The 18,166-nt window shown below is 64.7% G+C and overlaps 8 protein-coding genes across 8 annotated transcripts; 4 read left to right on the top strand and 4 right to left on the bottom strand.

Moving 5' to 3' along the window:
• Window positions 1-617: 617 nt before the first annotated feature.
• On the bottom strand, window positions 618-2,153 carry Q8F55_005837 (uncharacterized protein; the record flags this gene model as incomplete). The annotated part of the gene is made up of 4 exons (XM_069354315.1): window positions 618-622; window positions 704-1,652; window positions 1,703-1,968; window positions 2,027-2,153. The coding sequence occupies 4 exons, from the start codon at window positions 2,151-2,153 to the stop codon at window positions 618-620; spliced, it is 1,347 nt and encodes a 448-aa protein (XP_069208957.1).
• A 189-nt stretch (window positions 2,154-2,342) lies between these two features.
• Q8F55_005836 (uncharacterized protein) lies at window positions 2,343-3,804 on the top strand (the record flags this gene model as incomplete). Its single annotated transcript, XM_069354314.1, has 3 exons — window positions 2,343-2,422; window positions 2,461-2,549; window positions 2,588-3,804. 3 exons carry the CDS (start codon window positions 2,343-2,345, stop codon window positions 3,802-3,804), a joined length of 1,386 nt encoding a protein of 461 aa, XP_069208956.1.
• Window positions 3,805-3,938: 134 nt separating this feature from the next.
• Q8F55_005835 (uncharacterized protein) lies at window positions 3,939-5,033 on the bottom strand (the record flags this gene model as incomplete). The annotated part of the gene is made up of 3 exons (XM_069354313.1): window positions 3,939-4,746; window positions 4,794-4,899; window positions 4,949-5,033. 3 exons carry the CDS (start codon window positions 5,031-5,033, stop codon window positions 3,939-3,941), a joined length of 999 nt encoding a protein of 332 aa, XP_069208955.1.
• Window positions 5,034-5,521: 488 nt separating this feature from the next.
• On the bottom strand, window positions 5,522-6,628 carry Q8F55_005834 (uncharacterized protein; the record flags this gene model as incomplete). Its single annotated transcript, XM_069354312.1, has 2 exons — window positions 5,522-6,415; window positions 6,479-6,628. The coding sequence occupies 2 exons, from the start codon at window positions 6,626-6,628 to the stop codon at window positions 5,522-5,524; spliced, it is 1,044 nt and encodes a 347-aa protein (XP_069208954.1).
• A 475-nt stretch (window positions 6,629-7,103) lies between these two features.
• On the bottom strand, window positions 7,104-8,706 carry Q8F55_005833 (uncharacterized protein; the record flags this gene model as incomplete). The annotated part of the gene is made up of 3 exons (XM_069354311.1): window positions 7,104-8,270; window positions 8,385-8,510; window positions 8,704-8,706. The coding sequence occupies 3 exons, from the start codon at window positions 8,704-8,706 to the stop codon at window positions 7,104-7,106; spliced, it is 1,296 nt and encodes a 431-aa protein (XP_069208953.1).
• Window positions 8,707-9,941: 1,235 nt separating this feature from the next.
• Q8F55_005832 (uncharacterized protein) lies at window positions 9,942-11,876 on the top strand (the record flags this gene model as incomplete). The annotated part of the gene is made up of 4 exons (XM_069354310.1): window positions 9,942-9,998; window positions 10,032-10,433; window positions 10,468-11,476; window positions 11,650-11,876. 4 exons carry the CDS (start codon window positions 9,942-9,944, stop codon window positions 11,874-11,876), a joined length of 1,695 nt encoding a protein of 564 aa, XP_069208952.1.
• A 924-nt stretch (window positions 11,877-12,800) lies between these two features.
• Window positions 12,801-15,034, top strand: Q8F55_005831 (uncharacterized protein; the record flags this gene model as incomplete). Its single annotated transcript, XM_069354309.1, has 4 exons — window positions 12,801-12,931; window positions 13,198-13,498; window positions 13,570-14,349; window positions 14,402-15,034. The coding sequence occupies 4 exons, from the start codon at window positions 12,801-12,803 to the stop codon at window positions 15,032-15,034; spliced, it is 1,845 nt and encodes a 614-aa protein (XP_069208951.1).
• Window positions 15,035-15,620: 586 nt separating this feature from the next.
• Q8F55_005830 (uncharacterized protein) lies at window positions 15,621-18,052 on the top strand (the record flags this gene model as incomplete). The annotated part of the gene is made up of 9 exons (XM_069354308.1): window positions 15,621-15,743; window positions 15,793-16,351; window positions 16,389-16,577; window positions 16,633-16,727; window positions 16,765-16,852; window positions 16,888-17,044; window positions 17,084-17,329; window positions 17,374-17,571; window positions 17,608-18,052. The coding sequence occupies 9 exons, from the start codon at window positions 15,621-15,623 to the stop codon at window positions 18,050-18,052; spliced, it is 2,100 nt and encodes a 699-aa protein (XP_069208950.1).
• Between the last annotated feature and the right edge of the window lie 114 nt (window positions 18,053-18,166).

The raw sequence follows: 18,166 nt of genomic DNA, 5'->3' as shown, positions 1-18,166 counted from the left end.
ATCCGTTGTGTTTGCCGTCGGTTGGATCCCCAGTGGGGCATCCTATCGCAAGTGGTGGTGCTGCTTTAGGCCAACCTTGATGTGACAGTGAAGTGGCCTCGTGATGAGGAGATCCAATGTTGTGGGGATGTCTGATCTCGCTCGATAGCGTGTGTGACTTTGTCGGCTGATGCTTTGTCGAGGCCCTACCACCGACTCTCTCACGCGATAGCCCGGTGTTCGCCACTCATGCCGACCACTAATGGTTGACGAGGCTTGCTGGAGCCCAAGGCCGACGAAGACGAGATCGAGGGCGTTCATGGAGGCAACCCTGACGGTTGAGTGGCGAGTGGGCTCCACCGCGAAGGAAGCGAGATAAGCAGCCCATGGCGCGCGAAGCCGAGCGTCCGCCGACCTTTGGAACCCAAGCGAGTTTCCGTGGTGGAGTGTGCATCGCAGATACCGACGGAACCTCGAGGTCGGGGATGTCGTGGGCTGGAACTGGATACCACCCGCTCCGCTCGGCCGTGACTGCATGGGGCTGTTGCCAGGCTCATTGGTGACAGCGATGCGTCATCGGCGCTACCATCGTCTGCTCGACACAGATAGTATCGCGCCGGCTGGTCGACCGAGGAAGCCTATGCTGATCGATCCGTGTTACTCAACTCGCTGTTGTTGCCCTTGTTTGGCCAGGCCTGGCGAGCCGTGCTCCCAGGTCACTCACTCATCTTGGCGAGTCGGGCTCCCAGGTCACACGCCGAACTCGGCACGTCGCGCTCCCAAGTCACACACCCAACTTGTTCCCGCCAAAAGAACAGCGTCTCCAAGATGGGGTCCTCATCGTAGTGGTTTGAGTCGTCAGAGTCCATATCGCCGGCAAGTTCACGCCTTTGCAGGGCCTCATGCGCTTCATTCGACAGCTCGCGCATCTTGTTGGCCAGGAGCTTAATGGTGTCTCGCTCCTTGGCGTGGGCGACGATACGCAACCACTGTGCTTGGCTGAGGGCGGCAGCGTCTCGGGAGCAGTGACGGATGATGTCGAGCAGGATTTCGCGGGGAAGGTCGAGGAGGGGGAACGAGCCCGACTTGTGGATGGAATCCGCGTGGTCCGTGACGCCTTCTCTCGCGCCTACCGCGTGGAGGACGATGCGGGCAGGAGCAATTACTCGAGCGGCGGCCATTCGCGTACGGACAGCGAGTTCCCGGTTACGGGAGCGGATCCGCTCAACGGCCCGTTTGGCAGCGTGTTCAGCCTCGAGATTGGCAGCCCGTTCGCGCTCCACCCGAGCTTCCTCCTCGGCATCTACTAGTCCGAACCCATAGAAGGGAGGGCGTGGGTCTTCGATATTCTCCTCCACCCACAACATCTCCAGAGTGAAGTTGGTTCTTTCGATGGCTTCGAGAATCGCAGCACGACCCTCCCGTCCTAGGGCATTGTCGCTGATGGTGAGAAACTTGAGGCGACTGGAGCGGTGAGATTCGAAGTAGGAGACTATCGATGGTACGCAAGCGGGTTGCAGATGGCACCCTGCTAGTTCCAGACTGCTGACCTTGGAGGATATGCCTTGAAACAGTGTGATGACCGAGTCTGTTCGAAGAGGGTTCTGCGACAAGCGTATCGAGCTGATGTTGGATGCGTTCAGCAGCTCGACGAAGCCATCCGCATCGGCGAGCTGAGGCCTCGGTTAGCCTTGTTCGGTTCCTCCAAGCAGGTGACACCCACCTCGATGCTGTTCTCATCAACGTTCAGAGTGTTGAGCAATGGATCGTTCACAGCGTAGCCAAGGGCCTCGAACAACCCTGCGTCGCGCAGGTTGTTGACTCCAAGGCCGACGACGCGAATCCCAAAGGGCTCCGGGTCACCAGCGTGCGAAGCTCGAATGCGGTCCAAGCCTTCAAACAGGTACTCTGCTCCGATTGATCCGAGGTTGTTTGCGAACAGGAAGAGCACTTTGGTATTGGGCTCGACCTTTGCGAGTACTTGGAGAGCTGGGAGCAGGCATTAGTCGTCGCAACTTGGGTGCCACCGAATCACCACGACACTCACCTCCAGCCCTGCCACTCAGGCCCTTTCCAACCAGGTCGAGGAATGCCGAGTTGCCGCCCGACTGCGTTCCGACAGCCTCCTCACTCTCCTCGGCGGCATCGTAAGGAGGAGGAGGAGGGGCGGCCATGGTGCGCAGGCCGCAGGCGGTACGGTGTACCGGGGCGTATCAGGTCGACACCAATGGCGGGTATTGGTAGCATGCGTTGGGCGGTAGATACTCTAGACGAGTTGGGGCCTGCCTGTGCCCTGCCTGGCCGGCGGGGTATTATATGTGTGCGATCAAGTGGGTTGTCGGAACGCGGAACACGACCACCCCATGACGCGTGTGTGTTTTGCAGAGCTCGGAACGGCCAAGTTGTTCGTTACCCGGCTCAACTTTCCCACGGTCACCAACGGGTGAGTGCCCTCGCCGGCCCTCCACTTTCGCGGTCCAGCAAGGCAATCGCCCTCTGCCCACTCCTCATTATCTGCTCATCGTCGGCTCAACCGCGCAGAGTTGCAGACCTCAACATGGAGGGCCAAGGTGAGGAGAAGTGGGCACAGGGACAAGCTGACGAGCAGACTTCCCAAATCGGGGCGTTCTACCCCCCAGCCAAGGCATGATCCTCCTTGAGCTCGTCGCCATGCCCAGCGTCCAGTGGACACCAGCGGATCCATCGATGCCAACTGAGAGAGAGGCCGACTTTCATGCATGGCTGCCGACCATCAACTCGCGGAGTGATATGTCGGCCCAGACGTATGCCTTTTTCTGGTCCACGCGCGCCGAGCTCGACGCCATGGTCGACAGGCTCCAGCACTTTCCGTTCACGGGGATGATTTTGAACGAAGTGTCACCCTTGGAGGAAGCGTCGGCCATCGTCGTGTACTTTATCGACAAGCTCAACATGACCACTTTGAGGACGCTACGTATCGACCCTGAGAACCACCAGCCGGACAGCGCCGTCCTCGCCTCCCTGTCCTCGTATCTGTGGAGCGAACGGAGCCACGGGCTACGGCACCTCGAGATCAACGGCAAACACATGGAGTTAGACGAGCGCAAGGCCCTGCTCCCCGCTATCAGAGGCAACTACACGCTCCGCACTCTCTATATCAGGCCCCACGGCCCGCCGATGGGAGAGCCCGCGGGGTCGGGCAAGCGCTACATGCCTCGCTGGGAGCAGGAAGGGTACGGGTTCACACCAATATACCACGACTACGACCGCCAGCTGGTGCGCAACGGCAAGATCGCCAAGTGTGTGTGGATGGCGGCGCTGAGGGCGCTGGTGCCCGCGAGGGTGATACTGCGGGGACGGCTGCGGACGGCAGACGACCCCGTGGACAAGGTTGAAACGCCTCCAGACAATTTGGCTGCAGCTCCGCAAGCGGAGCCTTCAGCCCCAGCGCAAGTGCCTCAAAAGGACTCTGCGACGGAGAAGAAGGCTCCCGGAGCGTCGTCGTGGCGACTAGGCCGGAAGTTGTCGGCATTCTTGCGGTCGTCGCCAGCTGCCGAGGCATCCCCAGAAACATCGCGCACCGGCTCCGCGCGATCATCACGGCCCTTTCCGATCCTCGATCTACCGCTTGAAGTCCAGTTCCACATCCTCGCTCTGGCCTCCGACCACCCGGCGCAGCTCAGCGCGCGGCAGTGGAGCCGGCTGTTTAAGCACGCTGCGGATCCCGGCGCGTTGACGGTGCTCGCGGCGGATCTACGCAGTTACAGGGATCAGTCTTTGAAGAAGAACATGGAGGAGTGGTTCGACAACGGCGGGATATGGTATGAGGAGGGGGTAGGGAGGTGATCGCGCTTGGTCGCGATTGTGTCAGTACCGTTGCCTTTGTAGCATCTATCAAGCCTGTCCATCACTGGGGCCCTGCACACACATCTCATCACTCAACTTCCTAACCTTGCCTAACCTTGCCTAACCGCACGCCGCTAAAAGTTCTCGCCAACAAGCTTGTTGGTCAAGTCCCACAGCCTCAGCGCGCTCTTCTTGTCCTTGGCATACGGCACGATATAGCTCATGCCCCCGGCCCCAAGATCAATGCCCGTGTCCTCGGGGAGGTCGGGCGCGATCTGGCTGTCGGCGAGGTATGTGCCGTTGTGCTTCTCCCAGCGCGGGTCGAACGCAGCAGTGACGGTGGTGGCGGCGCCCTGGGGGATGGTCTTCCACAGGCTTACATCCTTGGGTGAGCCGTCATCGTTGAAGAAAGCGGCTAAGGCACCAAAGTCCTCGGTGGTGAGGAAGCGCGAGAGGTTGGTGTTGATGACGCCAGGGTGGAGGGACACGGCGGTGAGCCCCTTGTCGCCAAACTTCTCAGCCAAAGCGAGCGCATGCAAGACGTTGCCCGTCTTGCTCTGGCCATACGCCGCCCTCTTCGCGTACGCCGCGCCGGCCGAGAAGCCGATGTCGTCCCACCGGATGTCGGAGCTCCGGTGCCCTGCCGACGCGACGACGACGACGCGCGGCGCGGGGGTGCGCAGCAGCGCGGGGAGGAGGAGCGCAGTCAGGAGCCAGGGCCCGACGTAGTTTGTGCCGAACTGCGACTCGAGCCCGTCTGCCGTCGTGGTGTAAGGGTTCATCATGATGGCCGCGTTGTTGATGAGCACGTCGGGGTCGCCGAGGGCCGCGATATCGGCGGCGGCGCGGCGCGTCGCCGCCTGCGAGTCGAGGTCGAGCACCACGGTCGAGATGCTGGCCGAGGGTGTTTCCTTGAGGATGTCGGCGCGGGCCGTGTCGAGCCTGGGCGTAAGCACTACATACCAAGGCTGCCACCCCACGCCACTCACTTGGCCTGGTCGCGCGACGCGAGGACGAGCAGGCGCGGGCCCTGGGTCGCGATCGCGCGCGCCGCCTCGTAGCCGATGCCGCCGGGCGACGTGCCGGTCACGACGACTGCGGTGTCAGCTCGATCGGAGCGGGGGCGCTGAGACGTGGGACGCACCAAAGCGCCCCTTGATGCGGTCGCCGAACGCCTCGGCCGCCACCTGTGCCGTCGTCTCGCGCGTAAACTTTGCTCCGGCGCTCATTGTGTCGGTGGTGTTCTGGTGGGGTGTGGCCCTCGCCGGCGAGCACACCTACTTATACCATGCACAAGCATGCACCACCTCCACCACGTCTCGCTTGCTCACTGCGGCGCTCGCTGCCGCGATAGGGTATTGGGTGGGTGGCCCAGAGCTAATCTCGGCGACGGGGTGCGACCTCCACAGTTCGGAGCCGAGCGATATCTAACCTCCGCCCGGCAACTGGCCCACGCCGCTCGCCGTGCCCGGGCCGTGGCCGTCGGCCTCGATGCCGAGGTGGATCCGGCACGGCACGGCGCGGGGGGATGCATGCGGGGGGGATGCATGCGGCGGCGTCGGCTGCCCGAGGCCCCGGCCGGTCGGCGTCGGCGCCTGGTGCACTGCGCGACCACGCTGCGGCTGCGCCCTCCTCGGCCTACCCCCAGCCTCGGCGTCGCGTCGCCAGCTTACTCATGTGCATACAACTGATAAGCGTACAACTGCTGGTTAATCCCTCATGCACCCCGGCCCGACCCCGCCCCGGGCGTACACGCCCGTCCACTCGCGCCACTCGCCTCCTCTGGCTCGTACCTCGCCCCGTGGTCCCAGGTAAACCCGCCGTCCGCGAGCCACGTCTCCATCGCCCGGCGCCACGTGTACAGCGACGAGCCGGGCACGACGGCGTCGGCGAGCACCGTTGTGAGCAGGCCGAGCGCCGCGGCGTCGGCGGCGTGCTGTGCCACCCGGGCCGCCTGCGCGCCGCTCAGCACCCCGGGCGGGGCGCACGCCTCGAGCACGGCGCAGAGGATCTCTGGCGGCAGGTCGAGCAGCGGGGCGGGCCGCCCCCCTCCCGCCCGCCCTCGGAGCACGATGCGCGCCGGCACGAGTACGGCGAGCGCGGCGGACGCGACCGCGCGCCGCGCCCACATGCCGCGCGCCATCGCGTGCTCTAGCCGCGCGTTCTGGCGCGTCCGTTCGCCCCCGTCGGCCCAGCGCGTGGCGCCGAGATGCGCCGCGCTCCCGAATGCCACTGGCGTGGGGAGGCTCGCGCCCTGCACCGTCGCGTCGGCGAGGAGCACGAGCGTCTGGAGCGTGGAGCGCGGGTTCCCCTCGATGGCCGAGACGACGGCGTCCCGGTCCGCCAGCGTCCACCGCGCCGGCACGAGCGCGAGGTACTCTAGCCCCTGGGAGCGGGGGCTGGCGAGGAAGCGCGCGAGCGCCGGCACGCAGCTGCTCGGGACGGGCGTGTCCTCGAGCTCGGGGAGCGTGCGCAGGCTGCGCACTGACAGCGTGTCGAGCAGGTGGGTCAGGACGCCGGCGTACGTCGAGGCCGGGTGCAGCTGCAGGATGGAGAGGGAGCGGACCGGGACGGCGTTGAGCGCGTCGAGGATCGCGCCGAGCTCGGCGTCCTGTCGCGCGTCAGCTGGCAGGCCCTGGAGGGACGAGCGGCAAGGGCGAGGAGGCACACCCACACTGTCCCACTTGATCTCAAAGGCGCCGCCCTCGGCCGGGATCGGGTCGCTCCGCCGCCGCTCGAGCCCGGCCGGCGCGGGCCACAGCCCCGCCGCGCGCGGGCACACCTGCACGTTGAGGCGCGCGTGGCAGGTCACTGCGTGCGCCATGTTGCCATTGTGTTGGAGAGCGGGGTCGGTCGTTGGAGTTGTGTGCTCGACGCCGACCGACTCGCTTGTTGCTCTTGCGTGCTGCTCGGAGATGGCACTCCGACGTCATTTCATTTTACCGATCGACACCCGACCCGAGGTGGCGGCTGCTGCTCCTGGCGCAAGCGAGCACGACAACAGTCGAGGCCACGGCGGCGTACCACACCCCGCACACATCTACAACCATGCATGGGCATGCTACAACTAAACTATAGACTTGCCCTCGGCCTTGTGAGCCTCGGGCGGGGACTGCGCAGCAACCGACCACAGAGCCCGAGCCTCCACCTGCGCGCCGCCTCCACTTCGTGGCCCTCCACCACCTCCACAATCGTCTCCACACTAGTGGGCGTGCTCCACACGATGGTGTGCGAACATGGCGAGCCGCGGCACCCATGCCCCCCTCCTGTGAACCACGACTCCCTCTCTCTGCACCCCCTCACACCCCGCCCCCGGGCTCATAGTAAAACTTGCCGTTGGCGAGCCACTCGCCCATCGCCTCGCTCCACGACTGCCCCGCATACGTCCGCGCACGGACCTCGTCGATGAGCACCTTGAGCGCGAGAGCATCCTCGGCGTGGCGGAAGAGTCGCGTGAACTGATCAGCCGTCAACGCGCCGGCGTCTCCAGATGCATGCTTGAGGATCTCGAGTCGCACGCGCAGAGGCAGCCTTAGGATCGGGAAGTGGGTCAACGCACCGGGCAGATCCGGCATAGGCGTGAGCGACAGCCCAAGGTGACCATGCCCCGTGCTCGAGGAAGACGACGACAGCGTGCGGCTGCGAGACACGGGGCTGTCGGTAAAGGGGCTCTGGCTCGAGCTCCCCGACGACGTGCTTGTGCTGTCGTGGTGCTTGTGCAGCGACGCAGACTCGCTGGGCGGGCTGAACTTGCCCATACTAAACCATCTCGAGACCTTGCGCTTGCGAACGGCTGCCTTCTCCTCGGCACCCCAAGGAACGACTTCCTTTGACGCCTTGCCCTTCTTGGACAGCAGCACCTCGCGGTCACCGCGCAAGAGGTACCCGCGAGCAGCGCTCAGGCCGGCTGGACGACCGCGGAGAACGATGCGGGCGAGCACGAGCGAGTGCTTCGCCGCACTCAGGGCGCGTCCGTTGGCCACGGCGTTGCGGGCGAGGATCGACTCGATGCGGTTGTAGAGCATCCCCCGCGCGTCGTAGTGGCCCTCGAGCTCCCACCTGCTTGTCGGTACGCACCCGCCAGAGTCTTGCAGAGAGTAGAATTCTGCGCTCAGCGCCGTGCCGTCGAGCAGATCGATACGACGGAGCGTCGACGCAGGGTTGAACTCGAGGGCCTCTGCCAAGGCCGCGATATCTGCAATCGACAGGCGCGAGATATCCAGTGCAATCTCCTCGAGCCCGAACGATCCCGAGTGCCGGAGATAGTCGGCCAGGTCGAGCACAGAGAGCGGGGGGAAGGGCACCGAGTTGGAGAGGTACAGCCTCCGCAGCTGCGGGATGGACAGTGTGGAGAAAAGGTGGTCGAGGCAGAACGAGTGGGCCGCCGGCGGCGAGATCTTGACGACCCCCAAACTGCGCACCTGCAGGTTGCCCATGTCGGTCAGGATGTCTTCGAGCTCTGCGATCTGTAGGGTGGGCACCGATTTCCGCGGAGGACACGAGCGCGCAGGAACGAGGGGCCAAGCCAAGCACGGCCGTTCAGCACGACTATCGTGTGCGCCACGCCAGATCTGACCTACCGAAGACCATCGGATGACAAAGTAGCCAGCCCCGACGCTGACATCGCCGCGTCGGAAAGTCGTGTTGAGCCCCTCGACCCACTTGCCCGGGTCGAGTTGTGGCGGACTGCCAATGTACTCTGTCGTCTGGGGTGGGTCCCATACGAGCCCTGGCCTGGTTGCCGAGAGCCCGATGTGGATGGTCCCGGTTGAGATGCTGGCCTGTGTCCTCCAGGGCTGTTGGCACGACGGTGCGATGGGGGGGGGTTGGGTACGGCGCGAGTGGTGGGTTTGGCGGCCATGGTCAGTACGGTTGCGCCGAGGGAAGCCGGCCACTCACCATTTCGCCAAAAGCAAGCACCAGAGACAACCGCGGTGTATCAGTCGAGGTGAGGAGTGAAGCCCCACATGCTTGCTGAAGACTTAAGTGGCGAGACGGGTGGCAGGAAGAGATGGTTGCACAAGTCGTGATAACCAGGCCTCTTATCCCGGTGGCCCGGGTTCGGCGGCGCGTGCGCGCGGCGCACTGTTTCCTCGGCTGGCGAGTATGCGGCGTGAGACCCATGCGCACGATATCGACGCAGCCGCGTGGGGGACGGGGCGGGGGACCGGCGGCGGTGCAGGAGAGGAAGACAGCAGTCCTGCTCCTCGGAGCAGGCTGTGTGGAGCAGGCGCTGCGGGTACCTCGTCGTGGATTGAGCGTGGTGGATGCAGATGTCGAGGTCGACGCGCGCACAGAGGCGAGGATGTGTGGGGGCCGGGGCTGTGATCAGACTGGGGTCCGGGGTCATTAGTGAGGCCTGCTTTCGTCATCGAGATGCATTGATGCACAGGTGTCGACGCCGCCATGCGGGCATACCGCGTACCTCGTCGCACGATGACCTGCAAGGCTGCATGTCAGCGGTCAAAGCGGCGCGTGAGGTTGCGGTTGTCGGTACGCACCAGAGACAAGGTTGGAGCGACATCTGATCGAGCAGTGTCGAGTGACTTTTGGAGTGGGCCGTTCCTTGGTACCACCACGCCGGCCGTCGAGGCGAGGCCGACGTGACGGGGTCGCGGTAGGCTGCCGGCATTTCGTGCTGCTTCCCCTCGTTCGCGCCATGACGACCAGGAGCTCGTCGCCGTCGTCGTCGCAAAGTCAGGCGCGCGAGCTCTGCGCTCTCTTGCGCTGGAATGCATCGTGCCCCCCTCGTTGACAAGGGTGACGCGTTTCCAGACTCTGTGCCTAGACGAGTAAAAATGAAATGCCGAGACGACGAGCAGAGGAAAGGTAGACTTTGTCGTGTTTCAGTTCATCACCGCGTCTCGACTCGCCCGTGCCTCGGCACAACTGACATGTCACAACACTCTTGACGCGCGCAACGCAGCGCAGCGCACGCAACGGGCAGGCAGACTCGACCGCCGCGCGACGCCGACCCCGGCGGCGCGCATTACTTTCCTCGTTCGGTGGAGGCTGGTCGTCGAGCGGGCAGGAGGTGACTTGCCTTCAACAAGCAGGAACTCAACACTGACAACAAACTCGCGACTGATCTTGACATCCTCGTCTCCACCTCTAGCATTCACGCACGCCGCTACGCCATGCCGCGACCACGGCTTCGCACATGGCTGGCCAGCCTCGCCGCGCTCCTCTCCTTCGTGCGTGTCGCCCTTTTGCCCCGCTGACGCCAGGTACTCGCCGGATATGACGCCAACCCGACGACACTCGTGTCCACGCCCTACCTCGCTGAACTGGACAACCCGTTCCCCTCGGCGTCGGAGCAGGACTCGATCCGCCGCGCCCTCTACTCGTGCGACACGGCGACCTTCATCCTCACCGCGCTGCTGCTCACGCCGTGCTTCATGCAGCGGCAGGGACGACGGGGCACGCTGCTCCTCGGCGCAGTGTACGCGTTCGTCGGCGCCCTCATCCAGGTCATCTCGCCGAACAAGGCCGTCGCCGTCCTCGGGCGCTTCTTCGCCACCCTGGGCAAGGCGTTCGCGCTCCCAGCGGCGCTCGTGTACATCGCAGAGGTGGCTAGCACCGCAGACCGCGGGGTCCTCCTGTCCCTCGCGCAGACGGCGTACCAGCTGGTAAGTGCGCACTGCGACCGCGCTGACCGCGCAGGGATCGTTCCTCGTCTTCTGGGTTCACGCGGCGCCGGGCACGGCCACACGCCAGCCGGAGCTCGCAGCGAGGGTAACTCCCCTTGTGCAGCTCTACTTCCCCCTCCTTCTCCTGCTCGGCATGCTCCTCGCTCCCGAGAGCCCACGGTGGTTGGCCTCAAGAGGGCGATACGAGGCCGCGATGCGCGCGCTCGCAACGGTCCGAGACGAGATGGACCCGCGCGCGCTCGAGGAGCTCGAGGAGATCATCCGTGCGGCGCCGGCGCCCGAAAAGTCGGACTACTTCCACCAGCTGAGCCCGTACGTCGAACTCGTGGTCAACAGCGCCTCACGTCACCGGCTCCTCCTCGCCCTCGGCCTCGGGCTAGGCCTCACGGCCGGAGGATCAGCGCAGGTCGTGTCCGACGCCGGGGCCGCATACGCCTATGCGTTCTGGCCGCGGCAGCAGGGCACGTCGCTTGACCAGGACCCAAACATCGACATGTCCGAGCTGGCCTTGGCGCGGCGATACATCCGCAGCTCGACCGGTCCGGGACTGGCGTTCTTTGTGCTCCCGGCTGTGCGGCGCGCGATCGAGTTGGTCTCGGCCGCAGCAGCGCCGGCGCTGATCAAGCGGGTCGGGCGGCGCAGGTTGCTGCTGCTGGGTGCTGGCGCTAGCGCAGTCCTCCTCGTCCCGCTCGGCGCTGTCGGCGGGATAGCCAACGTGCTCACCAAGCGCGGCGTGCTCGTCGGATATAGGACTGGCTGGGCGACCTGGACAATACAGGGTGTGCGGGTGGACAATCCGCGGCGCAGCCTCGGCGTGCTGTACGCGATCTTCTCCACACTCCTCCGTGCCGTGCACCTCCCGACCCTCGGTGCCGGCGTGCTGACGTACACGGCCGAGATGTTTGGACAAGGCGTGCGCGCGCACGGCGTGAGCATCGCCCTTGCTTTCTACGCGCTTCTCGATGCCGTCCTCAACCACCAGGCGTTCGCCCGCTTTACAGCGTCGGCGGGGCTGTATACCTGTGAGTGGGCTTGGCATGCACCGTGCGAGGGCTGTGTCGTAGTTGTCGGGACGCCGGAGATAAGGTCGCGGGCGTCCTCATGACGGCGACTGCTGCGCGCTGCGCATATCCCTGGCGTCGAGCTGCGATATATCCGGTGTATTCCGGCGCATTGCGGGCACTGATACCCCCAGTCTTCTTGTTCGCTGGCGTCTGCCTCGTGCTGTGTGGGTTTGTCTACGTCCTTATCCCTGAAACCCGCGGCGCGGACCTCGAGGAAATGGAGGACGTGTTCGAGCCCGAGGAGCCGTACGCGCGCGCTCCGTCCGTCATGAGCATGGCATCCATCGAAAGCTTCGGGTCACGGCCACGCTCGAGTGGGTCTAAGCGACGACAGCCGCTGGCGCGGCTAGGAGTGTAGTGTGGCAGCCGAGTTGTATACAAGTGTATTGTTATCCAGTGGCGTTTCGGCCGTGGCATCGTCTGGCAAGCGAGTCTGGCCATCGGAACGACAAAGTAGATCTCTTGGCTTTGTATGGGGCACGGCTTGGGCTTGCCCGCAGCAGAGTCATGTGCTCCGACGTTGTCGGCGACCAAGATGTGCAGATCTTCCGGCGTGGCCAGCCCCGCCAAGCGCAACCTTGGGCACGCCGGAAGATCTGCACAACTTTAAAGTGCCGAGAGTGTAGGCGAAGGTCGCGGTCGTCGGGGTGTTCGGGTACCGTGGCGGCATCTCGGCACCGCGGGGACGCCGACGAGCAGGGAGCAGGGAGTGCACACGAGCAGGCAGGGATTGCATCCATCCGGAGCTCGCTCGCTTGCTCCACCGGCGGCGGCGTGGGTATGCATGCTACCCCCGATGAGCCCTTGTGTGCCCTGGCCCCGCGTCATTGCCAGAGCCATTCGTTATGGCCTGGCGCCGCCGCGTGGCGTGGGTTTGTTGTCCGACCCTGAATGCCACCTCGTCGGCCGAAATCTGATAAGCCAGATGGCAGGCAGGTGGCACTTGGACGGCAGTTGCCCACGAGCCATGCCAAGCCACCCTGCTCGCTTCGGTGCCCGGCGCAGCACTCTCCCTGCACCCCCTTCCTGCTCCACCCACGTAACCGACGTCATGGATGCAGATGACGCTCCACGCGTGCGGCGGTGCGCGGCGCGCAGGGCGACCAGAGCAAGTTATCTGATAAATCAATCCAGCGGGCAAGGGAGGAAGGGAGGGGGGGGCGAGATCCAGGCCTTGGCTGGGTTAAAGAAAAAAATCCTCGCCTAGTCGCTTAGTCGCACATGTACAAGAGGGAGAGTGATCGATGCCCCCCCCAGGCCGCCCCACAAACTACCAACAAACATGGCATCCCTAGAGCCCGAGAAGACGCGGGTCGAGACCACCCAGCATGAACCCAAGGTCGACTACCCGTCCGCGAGCAGCTCGGAGGAGACGCTCGTCGGTGTGAATAAGGTCCAGGCGGCCAACTCTGTGTGGTGAGTGAGCGTTGTCGGCGTTGGGTATGGGGTGCAGTAGGGCTGGAGGGGGGTGAGGGCCGTCGCTTGTGGTGGGCCACCCAGGAGAGCATGAGGCAGGCCGATGACGCGAGTGGCGTGCGGGTCGTCCTCGTCCTCATCGTCCACCGCTGCCTTCCTCCTCGTCACTGTGCGGCGCGCTCGAGGTCCACATCTCGCGCGCGTCCGCAACCCGAGGCTCCAGGACTCGCGGCTATCTGGCAGCGGCTGACGCGACGCCACAGGGGCCCCAAGACAAAGTGGGTCCTCTACATCTCGATCGGCCTCGCGGCCTACATCTACTCGCTCGACGGCACGACGACCTGGCAGTACCTGGTGTACGCGACCAGCTCGTTCTTCGAGCACTCGTTTAGCGGCACAATCGACACGGCCGGCGCCATCATCATCGCCATCGGCAAGCCGCTCATGGCCAAGCTCGCCGACGTCATCGGCCGTGCTGAGACCTTCATCATCGTCGGCGTCCTGTACGCTGTCGGGTACGCCATGATCGCGGGCGCCAAGAACGTCGGAACGATTGCAGGTGGAGTGAGTAGGGTTGTGCGAGGTGGTGTCACCCACTCGCCATCATACGCCATGACCCAGCTGACACCCTCCAGATGATCATCTACCGCTTCGGCTACACCGGCCTGCAGATCCTCCAACAAGTCCTCATCGCCGACATCACGACGCTCCGCTGGCGCGGCATCATGTCGGCGCTCGTCTCGGCGCCGTTCATCATCAACGCGTTCGTGTCGGCAGAGATCGCCGAGAGCATCCTGCCCGCGCCCGACGCCCAGGGCCTCCGCCCGGCCGGCGACGAGTCGTGGCGCTGGGGCTACGGCATGTTCGCCATCATGGTGCCCGTCATTCTCATTCCCATCTGCGGCTCGCTCCTGTGGGCGCAGCACAAGGCCCGCAAGGAGCGCAGGTACCTGCGCGACGAGTCGTCGGCCGGCACCAAGGTCAAGCGCGCCCTCATCGACATGGACATTGGCGGCCTGTTCCTCATCCTCGCGTCCCTCGGCCTCATCCTCATCCCGCTCGGCCTCGCGCCCAAGGCCGTGCGCCAGTGGAAGACGCCGAGCATGATTGCCATGATCACGGTCGGCGCCGTCATGTTCCCCGTTTTCTTGCTGTACGAGTTCTTCGTCCCCAAGAGGCCTGTGTTCCCTATGCGCTGGCTCCTCCGCATGCCCATCCTCGGCGCGTGCCTCATCGGCTTCTTCGACTTTGTCTCCTTCTACCTCCAGTACCAGTTCCTCTTCTCCTTCATGACCGTCACCCAGCCGACGTGGTCGAACCGAGTCCTCAATTACTTTATGCAGACGCAGACGGTCGCCCTGACCGTGTTTGGCATCCTCGCCGGCGTCATCATGGCCGCGACCCGCCGCTTCAAGGTGAGTAGAAGCGTGGTGGTTCTGCCGTTGTGCCGCCGCTGACGCCCCGTAGTGGATGCTCATCATCGGCCTCCTCATCCGCCTGCTCGGCGTCGGGCTCATGCTCCACGCCCGCTCCCCCTCGGGCAACGTCGCCTCGCTCGTCATGTGCCAGGTGCTCCAGGGCATCGGCGGCGGCTTTGCCGCCATCTCCACCCAGGTCGGCGCCCAGGCGGCGGTCTCCCACGTCGACGTCGCCACCGTCACGGCCATGGTACTGCTCCTCACTGAGATTGGCAACGGTGTCGGCACCGCGGCCGCGACCACAATCTGGACAGAGTACATGCCCCGCGCGCTCGCCGAGCACGTGCCGGGCAACAACGCGACCCTCAACGCCCAGCTCTTCGGGTCCATCACCACCATCATGACGTACCCGCTCGACGACCCCATCCGCGTCGGCGCTATCGAGGCGTACCGCAGCGTCATGCACCGCCTCGTGCTCGGCGCGCTCATCGTCGCCATCTTCCCGCCCATCTTTGCCTTCATCTTCATGAAGGACATCCGCCTCGGCGACACCCAGAACGCTGTCGACGGCAAGAACTTGGCCGGAGAGCAGGTCGAGGACGGCCAGCTCGGCCACCACGGCGAGGCCGTCGTGCCGCTCAGCGGTGGGCGTGAGCGCAAGGTGTCTGTCGCTGGCGTGTAGTGTTAGAAGTACCAGTCTTGCTCCTCTATAGTATATGTCCGGGCTATGAATAACTGCCTCGGGTGAAGCACATGGGCCTTGCACATGCTGGAAGACGTCCCACTCGGCCTCCTCGACTGTCATCGTGCCGAATTTATCTCATCGCGGCTACTCCGGCCTTTGGCTCGGCGCCACCATGAGCACAGTGTGGTGCCGAAGTGGGGCGGTTGGCCGCCTCAGCCGGCGGCACCCCACTCTCGGCCAGAAACCCCACCCCTCATCCGCCTACCAAGTTCAGCCCCCACTCCATGTCCCATTGCCCAACCGCCGTCCGCCGCGCTGTCAGCGTCAGGTCAGTCCGGAGCACGCCGGACCAAGCAGGGTCAGTGTCGTCTTGACAGCTCGCAGAGTGGGTCAAAGTGGGGTGAGTGGACGCAAATGGACTCAAAATGGCCATTTCACCCCGCTTTATCCGATTTAGTCGCCGGCTTTCGGGAAAGTTGTAATGCCATTGCCCGCCCTGACTTTACCAACTCGCACCTCATCAACCTTGCCGCACTCCGCTCTCACATCCCTATCTCCTCACTTATCGATCGTGCATTCCACAATGGACGCCAGGACAGACACCCCGAGCAGCGGGGGCGAGGATGGCAGCGGCCCCCAGCGCAAGCGTCTCCGCGAGGGCTCCCCCAGGCCGTACAAGAAACGTGCCTACGGCCAGTCGTGCTACGTGAGTCGAGCTGTCTACCTCGGCAAGCGCCCCAGCTCACACTACCCAGGCTTGCCGCGAGCGCAAGATCAAGTGCGAGGTCGACGGCGAGCCGCCGTGCCGCTCGTGTATTGAAACCAACACGCTGTGCGAGAGCGTCGAGCGGGCCAAGCCGGCCCGCAAGAAGCGCGACCTCGACGGCATCCTCGCGAGCATCGAGGCGCGACTGCAAAAGCTCGACGATCTCGAGGCGCGCACACGCCGGCTCGAGTCGGCATCCCACTCGATGCCTGGCGGTCCTTCGCGCGTCGTGCCCTCCAAGCGGCGCGACTCGCGCGCCAGCTCCCCGCCATCAGACGAGCCCCTCAGCGGCCCGCGGTACGACCTCGGCCCGCCCGCCCGCCCCGTGTACCACGGCGAGGTGAGCATGTTCGACGACTCGGAGACGCGGCCGAGGGAATCGCCGCGGCTCGAGCCTGCTGGACGAGACTGGACGCCCGACCGGCTCAAGGCCGCCGCCCGCCTTCGACACCGGTACGCGCCGCCCGAGGACGGCGAGACGTGGGTCGACTCGTACTTCTGCTGGGCGAGCACGCAGGACTACGTCGTCCACCGCCCGCTGTTCCGCCGTGAGTTGAGAGGCCGCGCACCATCGCTGACATCCAGGCGACATGGCGCTCGGCGGCGGGCCGTGGTTTTCAGAGTTCCTCCTCGTCTGCATGTACGTCCCCGGCATCCGCCTCACGTACGGCATGGACCAGGACGAGCGTGAGCAGAAGGGCGAGCAATACTTCAGCCTGGCGATGAGCATGCTGCCCGACATTCTCACCTCGCCGCCGACATTTGCAAACACACGTGAGTTGTGGTGCTACACGCGGTGCGTGGAATGACGGCATGCTTACGGCCGCAGAGGCACTACTCGTCCTCGCGGGGCGCCAGGTTGCCAGAGGGCAAACGACGCAGGCATGGGTGTTCACCGGCATGGCCATCCGTCTCATGCAGGACGTGAGTGGTGAGCAGAGGCCGGAGCTGACAGGGGCAGATGGGCATGCACCTCCCACCCAGCGCCGACGACGCGACGAGGTTCTCGCAAGAGGAGAGAGATCAGCGGACGAGGCTCTTCTGGGCTGGTGAGTGCCGTGTACTGGGCTCGACTGAACAGCAGCGTACACATGGGACAAGGCCACATCACTCGTCATGGGACGCGAGCCGTGCTTGCCATTACGCCCTTACATGAGCCCCGACGCGCTCCCAGCAGATCCCGACGACGATGCCGACTGGGTGCCTTGTGTTCCCGAGGGAGCGCGGCTGCCTATCAATGGGTGGGTTGCTTACTCTGCATGGGCACTCTGACGCGCCAGGCCGTACCCTAAACACCCGATGCTCAAGACGCTCACCCTGCGTCACAACGCGCGACTGTTCGCCATCCTCGAGTCCATCCTCACCAACATGTACTCCCCAGGCCTGCCGAACGCGCGCTCTGTGTCGTTCATCCGCACCGCAATCGAAGACCTTGAGGCGTGGCGCAAGAGCATCCCAGACGTGCTCAAGCTGGAGCCACCGAATCTCCCAGAGTTCTGCCCGCCGCCAAACATTGTCGTGTCCAAGTAAGCTAAATGTGGCCCCTCCCGGCTCTAGCTGACCCCTTCAGCATGCTCTACCACGCGATGCGTATCCTCGCGTACCGCCCCCTTCTGACCGACAATGGCCGGTCGTCACACGCGTCCACGGCCCTCAGCCAGTGCCGGAACGCGTCGGCCGGCGTCAGCCACCTCCTCTCGCTCTGGGGCAAGACGTTTGGCGACAACTGCCACCACTACATCATCCTGTACTGCAGCTTCATCTCAGCGTGAGTGCGGCGCCGTGGCTGCGCTGACCCACCCAGGAGCGTCGACATCCTGCTCATCCGCAGCGGGATCCAGTACCTGCGCGACGAGGCCTTCCAGCGCGTACACCTGGCGCTCACGACGCTCGAGAACGCGCAGCTCCAGGGCCCGTGCATCTCGCGCGGCGTCGTCAACATCCGGTCGCAGCTCAACCGCGCCATCAAGGACTTTGGCCTGCCGGGGCACCAGCCGCTGCTCCCTGCCCCGCCGCCGGCGTACGTCGCCGACATTGCCCAGTCGTCGCCGCAGCCGCTGTCCGAGTCGCGCACGCAGCACGACGTGTCGTCAGACGCGGCGCAGCCGCCCGCGTTCCCGCAGTGGTTCCCCGGCGCCGAGTTCTGGGAGAGCCAGACGCTGCTCGACATGCTGAGCGCGGCGCCAATATCGACCGAGGACCCGTTCGCGTTCGGCGCGACGGAGCATGACCTGGGGTTGGTGTTGTAGGCTAGGCGGAGTTTAATGAACCTCGCGTGCATGCGCGGATACTATGACAAGACACTGAGACGGGGCTATGGAGGGGCATGGTACAAAATGGCTTTGGCAGCGGGGTAACTCATG

The sequence above is a fragment of the Vanrija albida genome (genome assembly GCF_041260175.1).
Source record: "Vanrija albida strain AlHP1 chromosome Unknown contig_4, whole genome shotgun sequence".
NCBI classification, from domain to species: Eukaryota; Fungi; Basidiomycota; class Tremellomycetes; order Trichosporonales; family Trichosporonaceae; genus Vanrija; species Vanrija albida.
The sequence above is the reverse complement of the archived record's forward strand: the minus strand, read 5'-3'. Positions and strand labels throughout refer to the sequence as shown.